The 8,536-nt window shown below is 48.5% G+C and overlaps 1 protein-coding gene across 1 annotated transcript; it reads right to left on the bottom strand.

Annotated features, from left to right (window-relative positions):
• Nucleotides 1–2,883: 2,883 nt before the first annotated feature.
• Nucleotides 2,884–4,252, bottom strand: LOC122055107 (G-type lectin S-receptor-like serine/threonine-protein kinase At4g27290). Its single transcript, XM_042616497.1, has 6 exons — nucleotides 4,199–4,252; nucleotides 3,833–4,117; nucleotides 3,421–3,748; nucleotides 3,226–3,348; nucleotides 2,996–3,138; nucleotides 2,884–2,943 (listed from the first exon to the last, which is right to left on the bottom strand). The coding sequence occupies exons 1-6, from the start codon at nucleotides 4,250–4,252 to the stop codon at nucleotides 2,884–2,886; spliced, it is 993 nt and encodes a 330-aa protein (XP_042472431.1).
• Between the last annotated feature and the right edge of the window lie 4,284 nt (nucleotides 4,253–8,536).

Here is an 8,536-nt window from a genome sequence, read left to right as displayed (position 1 = left end):
ATCGTAGAAGGGTGGAATCGTGATGTCTTCTCCAAGTCTATCCATTCTCTAGCTTGTGCTCCCCCGGGTGTTAATCCGTCGAAGAGCAACCTTGCTCTGATACCACTTGTTAGGACATTCGGATGGCGGCTAGAGAAGGGGGGTGTGAATAGACGACCCCAAATTCTCGTTTCTTCCTACAATTTGAGTTAGCGCAGCGGAAATAAAGAGTAGAAACGAAAATGGAGAAGATCAAACCTCAAACGCAACGATATAACGAGGTTCGGAGATGATACTCCTACTCCTCGGCGTGTCCGTAAGGTGGACGAATCCTATCAATCCGTCGGTAGATGAGACCCCGGAAAACCAACTAATAAGAATTCCTTCTGGGTGGAGAAACCTCGCCACAATCTCTTTTGCAACAGTAATAAAGGAGTACAAGAAATAAAGCAAGAAACAATGGATAATATGAATGTAAATATACTCTACCAAGTTTGCTTGCCTTCTTCTCGTCGACTGGAGTCCGTTGATGAAGCAGCAACTTCACGGATGATGCCAACAGCAGCTGATCAACCAAAGCTTCAGCAAAGAGGAGCTCAGAAAGCTCAAATCGCAGTAAGGAGGAAGAGCAAGAACTGTTCCTGTAGAGGCCCTCGACCTCGATATATATCCTGCACCTGCTGCACCTGTGAAGAAGACAAAGAGCAACGAAATCTGGCCGTTGTGCATGGCGGCTTGACCGATCGGCTCCACCACGATCGAGCCATCTCGATCGATGCGTGGACCGATCAGGCCTAGGCTGATCGGTCCCCGGACCGGTCGGCCATCTCTGTGAGGGTTGGCTTTAAAGCTGATCGATGCGTGGACCGATCGGGCAACGATCGATAACTTCGATCGTTTTCGATCGATACGTGGACCGATCGATAACCTGACGAACCATTGTTTGGTTACCGATCGGTCACCGACCGATCCAATGCCTTAGAGCTTCCGACCCTAAATCCTAACTTCCCGGTCTAGAGAACGAGCTCTCGAGCCCTCTCGACATAGTCCGGAAGCGAGCTACCGAGCCCTCTCCGACTTCCATGTCCGGTCCGGAGAATGAGCTCGAGCCCTCTCGACCTGGCCGGAGAACGAGCCACCGAGCCCTCTCCGACTTCCACGTCCGGTCCAGAACGAGCTACCGAGCCCTCTCGACCTCATGCGGAGAACGAGCTACGAGCCCTCTCCGACTTCCATGTCCGGTCCAGCGAGCTGACCCTCTCTGACCTAGTCCGGAGAACGAGCTGCCGAGCCCTCTCCGACTTCCCATGCCAAGCTTCCATACTTGGACTTCTCCAGTGCCAAGCTCCCTGCTTGGACTTTTCCGTGCCAAGTCTCCATACTTGGATTTTTCCCCGTGCCAAGCTCCCTGCTTGGACTTTTCCGTGCCAAGTCTCCATACTTGGACTTTTCCCGTGCCAAGTCTCCATACTTGGACTTTACCGAATCAAGTCAACTCAAGTCGGGTCAACCAGGTCAACCTTGACCGAAGGTTGCACCCACAATCTCCCAAGTTTATATTCTTGTCAAACATCAAGATACAACTTTTCTATTCTCGTCAAACATCAAAATACAACTCGAGTCAGGTCAACTCGAGTCGGGTCAACCAGGTCAACCTTGACCCAAGGTTGCACCAACATATATGTCGATGACTTGATCTTCACAGGAAGCAATCCAAGTATGTTTGGAGAATTTAAAGAAGTGATGACTAAAGAGTTTGAAATGACTGATATTGGGCTCATGGCATACTATTTGGGCATTGAAGTGAACCAAAGGGAAGATGGAAGCTTCATCTCACAAGCAAGTTATGCAAGAGAGATATTAAAGAAGTTCAGGATGGATAATAGTAAGTCTATAAATACCCCAGTAGAATGTGGAGTCAAGCTATCAAAGCATGTTGAAGAAGAAAAAGTTGATCCAACATTTTTTAAGAGTTTGGTTGGAAGTTTACGATACTTGACGTGCACAAGGCCTGATATTCTTTATGCTGTTGGACTTGTTAGTCATTACATGGAAGATCCAACTACTACCCACCTTAAGATCGCTAAGAGAATTTTGCGCTATATCAAAGGTACGATAGATTTTGGATTACTTTATTCAACATCTAACCACTTCAAACTTGAAGGATATAGTGACAGTGATTGTGGTGGAGATATAGATGATAGAAAGAGCACTACAGGATTTGTGTTCTTTATGGGAGATATAGCTTTCACTTGGATGTCGAAAAAGCAGCCTATTGTCACACTTTCTACTTGTGAAGCAGAGTATGTGGCTGCGACTTCATGTGTTTGTCATGCTGTTTGGCTCAGAAATTTATTGAATGAGTTAAGTTTACCACAAGAAGAGGCAATCAAGATACGAGTTGATAACAAGTCTACAATAGCACTAGCAAAAAATCCAGTCTTCCATGATAGAAGTAAGCACATCGATACGCGCTTTCACTATATCAGAGAATGTATTACAAGAAAAGATGTGCAAGTGGAATACATAAAGTCTCAAGATCAAGTTACTGATATTTTTACCAAGCCACTCAAATTTGAAGACTACATCAAGATGCGATATTTGCTTGGAGTTACAAAATCAAGTTTAAGAGGGGGTGTTGAAAATTAAACTTGATTTTAGATGATGATAAATTTTATGGAGATAGAATGGTGAGGTGACAAGTCTTTACTAGAGATAGGATAGAGATAGAACTTGATGAATTGATAATAGTTCGTGGAGATAGAATTTAAAAATAAAAAATAAAAAATGTCATGATTATCTCATATTAGTGCTTATCCAATAAGCTTATAAATATGTACTTCTTTTCACTGAATGAAACAAGTTGAGTTTTTTATTTTTCTTCTACTCCTTTTTCACATAGAATTATTTCTCCTCTTCCATATTTTTTTCCTTATATAATTCTTTTTTCTTCTCCCATAATTTCTGTTTCCAACACTGCAATCATATTGAAGTGAAAATTAAACGATCGACGTACCATGTAAACCGGACCAAATCCACCCTCTCCAAGCTTGTTACCAACTGAAAAGTTGGCAGTGGCCTCTGCGATTGTAGATAAGTCAAATAATGGCAGATCGAAGTCTTCACCTGTCGCTTGTGATGCTTCATCGGTGTCGCTCTCTGAGAAGAGAAAGGATAGCTAAAATAAGTGACAGAGGCATTGCACAAGTGAGAGGAGAAGTTATTAATGCGGAGTATGCGTACTACTTCTTTTCTTTGATAGCCATACAGAACCAACAACACCTGCCAGGAGAAAAGTTGACACGAAAGAGACGGCGAGGACGATCACAGTCACTCGACTTCGACCGTTGTGAGCGTTGGGTTCCGTGGCTGCGGGAGGAATTAGTTGAAAAAGCCACAAACTGACCGAAGAAATGAACGGGAATGACATAATTCACTGACCTGCAGCGAGGTCGGCGGCCGCTAGCCTGACGTACATGTCTTGATACGAGGTGTCGTCGAAGTATCTGATATCGGCCAGGTCGGATGTCCAAATGATGCAGCCACGGCCACGGCCGGTGCCGCTGCTGCTAATGTTGGAAGCGGTGTAGCCTGTGCAGGAGCAATTCTTCAAGCACCAGGTTTGGCACTCTTCCAGACTCATGCTCCGGTTCACCGACGACGACGACGACGACGTGTCCGGCAACTTCACGCTGTTCTTCCTGAAGAACCCGTCGGTGTCGTTACTGCAATCCAACGCCGTGGTGCGCACGCAACCGTCGGAGGTGTCCTGGATGACCTCCCAATTGATGGGGTTCTTGGGGTGGAACCCCGACAGGCATTTGCACTACGGCCACGTGTTGGGGTAGCACACGGCGTTGGGTCCGCAGGGGGACACTCTGTCGCAGCGATCCATCGGCATGCACGACTGCACGATCCATGACTGGGCCGACTCACTCCACAACTCGCCGCTCATCAACCCTGACGGCGTCAGAACCTGCATCATGATCACTGACGGGTTGTGGAGGAAGTACGAGTGCGCCACTTCTTCGGAGCTTACCAGCATATAGTAACCCACGAAGCTCTCCGTCAGACTCCGAGGCACGCCGCTGAAGTAGAGGCCGTTCCACGGCCCCGACCGCCACTGCGCCTTAGTCCCCTGCCGCAAGAATTCCTATGTGTCTCCCTCCAACTCGACGCCAAGCGTGTAGTTCCCCGTCGTCGGGTCGTCAGTACTCACTGACGACGTCAGCTTCCGATCAAGCCGGCTCGTAAGGTTCCACCCAAGCTTCATCCCTGGAAGCAGGGTGTTCGTCAGAAAATCGAAGCTTTGCCACGCTGAGTAGCTGTTGGGATCGACGGTGGGATCGTAGCTGCCGGCCTATCGGACGACGAAGTTCGCGTCGTCCAGGAGCTGCGCCACCGAACGGCCAACTGTGAATAAGTTCGCGGAGGACCAATAGATGGTCGACTCGTCGTCGGAGATGACAAGCGTTCCGTTGGGGGTGAGCGAGAGCCGGCCGGCTCGGCTGGTGATGGGATGGTCGCGGTTGGCTACCCACACGACGGATTGGACGGAGATGTTGTGGAACCATATGCCAACGTACCGATTGATGGAGCTGGAGGGGCTGAAGAAGCCTAGCTGGAACTTTCCGCCTGCGGAGATCAAGTCGAAGGCGCCGCCGTCGTCGTCGTCGTCGTCGAGGAGAGGTTATTGAGGAGTTAGTGTGTCGACTGCAGCTTAGAGAGTAAGAGCATCCACATCAGTTACCCTATTCAAAGATTTTACCTTAAATTTTGAATAAGTTAACTAAAAATCCTCTACATCAGTTACCTTATCCATTCCCTAAATTTAGATTTGATGAATAATGATTCTCTAAATTTAGATAATGAAACTTCTACCCTAAAAATAAAATAATATTTCTTTTTAATCTCTCTTCTTCTACTCAATCTCTCTTCTTCCACTCATTCCATAAATATAATAATAAAAAATATTAGAAAGAGAAGAAAATAATAAAAAATTAAGGATGATGGAAATTTTAGGGTATTTGATATAGTGTGTAATAAAAAATGATTATTTAAATTTAATAAAATGAGTTATTTATCTTAAATTTTAGATATAGTAATAAAAAAATTGATGAGAATGTTTTAACAATGAGGAACAGAGTTAAGACGGCGACGAGAAACTCCATGCGCGCCATGCAGGATTAAAGAAAAAATAGTGAATCGAATCTTGGCACTGGCAATGAAATTCGGATGCATATAAATGATGGCGATATTTAGTGGTAGTACTCAAGTAGATATTTAGTGGGATCCACCCAACTTGAGTCACACTGGGCCAGCACGATCGAATCTTCCATAAAACCGGAAGAGTAGCAGTAGAAACGACGAATTAGATAATCTTTACATTTGACGACCGTAATAAAACGGATGTAGGCAACCGAGTTACTTCAGAGTTAAAATGTCAAACAGAGGTTTGGTCTTCTTTATTTGACATTTTCCAACCGAGACTTCATTCTATCTTTATGTATGAGCGGCTGCCGGTCAAAATTGGACGAAGAAATCCAGAGGATGAGAAAGAGTATTTTGGAAATAGAGTGGCCGTTCAAATCCCTCAAATAAAGACTTCGGTTGGAGAGTCTTACTAGATGCCGGTTTGTGAATGAGAAGCAAAATAAAGTCGTAGGCTGGAAAATGTCAAACTGGAAAAATAAAGACGAATCCTCTGTTTGACAATTGATTATAATTCTGGATGATATAGTTATGACTTAAGGGCAGGAAAGAAATTATGACGGGAGGAGGGGCAATTTTGTCTTTTGACATGTGTGGAGTTTTGAGGTTTTAGGTGAGACACTGTAGCAAAGTGAGAAGGAGGTTTTTTCGTGCGTTTTTTGGGGGAGTCCGCCGCCAACAGAAGGATGGGTTTCTTCCTCGCACGAACTCCTCGCCGGCGCCAACGCCGGCCGCCGGCCATCACTTCTCTTCCCCTCCCTCTTCTCCTTGACGTCAGCCATAACCTACCTTTCTTCTCCCGCTGGACACCGCGTCGCCAATAGGAACGGAGGAGAAGACTTCCTCCTTTCCACACTCCTCGCGACGCCATCGCCGGAGCCGACGCCGGCAGCCAACCCTCCCTCTTCCTCTCCTCGCCGACGATACCGATGCCGCCCAGTAACACCTCTGCCGGCTCCCTCCCTCGCTAGCGATGACGCCATCTCCTCCTTCGAGTTCTCACCGCCGACCGCCACTCCTACTCCTCTCCATCTCCTCCTCTCGATGCCACCACCGGTTCCTCTCGCTGTACCACTGCCGGCTCCTCCCCGCTGCGCCATTGCCCCTCTACTCCTCACGCTCCGTTCTTCGTCGACGCTTGCCACAGCCTCTTCTCGTCCTCCTACTCTCATCGAAGTCGGCCAAGGAGGCACCACCTCCCTTTACATGGTCAGCCGGAACTTCCTCTCCAGGTGTTGTTCCCAAGCGCAGTTTCATCTACCATGGGTGTAGGCCGTGTGGCAGCTGATCTGGTGATGTTCCCTTTTTGTTGTGCTTGGCCTTCGTGCCAATTTATGTGTGCGTCATGCCCCGATATTTGCACGGATCTGATTGGTGGGTCGTGTCCCGGCTTGTATAATGATTGTCTTATTTCCCGGCTTGCGTGTCGGTGTAGTGTCGCGGCCTGTGTGCCGATCTTATTTCCCGGCCTGTGTGCCGATCTTATTTCCCGGCCTGCGTGCCGATCCAGCGTCCCGGTCTGCGTGCCGACCCAGCGTCTCGGTCTGCGTGCCGATCCAGCGTCCCGGCCTGCGTGCCGATCCAGCGTCCCGGCCTGCGTGCCGACCCAACGTCCCGGCCTGCGTGCCGATCCAGCGTCTCGGCCTGCGTGCCGATCCAGTGTCCCGGCCTGCGTGCTGGTGTCTTATCCCGGTCTGTAGCTCGTCTTTTGTGCCCGTGCTGCGTTCAGCTCTTCGTCGTCAGATCCAGCTCTACAGCCTGATCAGAGTTTGCTACTCTTCCGGGTCGCGATAACTCGAGCCGCGTCCCATCCGAGGGCGCCCCTTGGGCCAGGGTACGTTTTCCGTACTCACCCCTTTATTTCATTATTATATTATTAGTCGGTTACTCATATATGCGTTGAATCTGCCTCGAGTCTCGGGGTACCAGAGACCGGGGGTACCCGGTCGCTGGCTGCAGGTATCATTGACCAAGAGACTTTTGGAAACTTGGTCAACACGGAAGTCATCTCAGCACACCTCCCTCCGAGACGTCGCGATTTAGTTAACATTCCATCCACCTCACCCGACGGTCCGTCTAACTCAGCTTCCTGACCGGATCAAATTTGGCGCCGTCTGTGGGAACGCAACAGCCTGTTCTGGAACGTGAAGATGGACGACGTCGGGAGGTTCTCAGCCATTATCACAATCCCGGAGGAGCCCGACAGATGTATTATTCTCTACCCTCACTCCACGGGTAGTCGGGAGTCGAGGAATTGAGTTGAGCTTCAGCTGGCCAACAGGTTAGTTTTTTTATTATGTTTTTTCCCTGACTCCACGGGTATTTGGGAGTCAAGGGACCGAGACAAACCCTTAGTCGGTTGGCACGACTCTCTGACCAGGTATGATTACAAGCTCTGCTCTCTTTTTACGATTATAGGAACTGCTATATTTCCCTGATAAAAGAGTAAGAGCCTAGTTCCTTGATCAAAGACTAGAGCCTTCAATTTCTGACCGGACACTAGGGACACAACTCCCCGCTCATACTCTAGGGGCACAGCTCCCCACTCATACACTTGGGACACAGCTCCCCGATCATAGACTTGCAGTACCACTTCCCGATCAGGATCTAGGGGCCTCGCTCTTTGATTACAGGCTAGGGACCTTACTCTCCGATCAGGGGCCAGGGGCCCAGTTCCTCGATCATGTGTGCTACAGACTCTGCACCCTTCACCATGAGGCTCTGCATCCTCTTACTGCTACGGGCTCTGCACCCTTCACCCCACCACCTGTTTTGCATCTTCTTATGTCTACAGGCTCTGCTTCCTTCAACCACGGTGCTCTGCTTACCTCTACTTTTATGAAATCTGCTCCCCTATATTACCATGGGTTTCATTCTCTTTGACGGTCGCGGCTCATATTATCATCTTCTCCCCTCGCTCCACGGGTATTCGGGAGTTGAGGGATCGAGACAGATCCGCAGTCGATTGGCACCACACCGCTGTCAGGTATGACATAAGCTTTATTTCCTCATGCTGCTACATGCTTCGCTTATACTAGCTTCAAAGCTTATCCTTCCCCGTTCGGGATTGAGTGGTTTTCACTGGTCTCAGACCAGCTTATTGGATTTCTCTTATTTCTATATTGTACGTGATGCAATTGCAGGAAGAAACGCGACGCAAATGAGTACGCCCAAAGCTAGCAATAGCAACCAGATTAACTAAAGCAATGAGGTCGGCGTAGGCGGGACGGATGAAGGCAAAGAAGAGCTATGCATCTATGCCTTTGCCGGTCGGGGATTATTACTGGTCCCGGACCAGCGCCATCGCCACCGGTCTCGGACCGGAGTATTCCAAACTCTCGCCTCA

The sequence above is a fragment of the Zingiber officinale genome, chromosome 3B, assembly GCF_018446385.1.
Source record: "Zingiber officinale cultivar Zhangliang chromosome 3B, Zo_v1.1, whole genome shotgun sequence".
NCBI lineage: Eukaryota > Viridiplantae > Streptophyta > Magnoliopsida > Zingiberales > Zingiberaceae > Zingiber > Zingiber officinale.
Note: the sequence above shows the minus strand (reverse complement) of the source record. Positions and strands in the feature narration are given on the sequence as shown.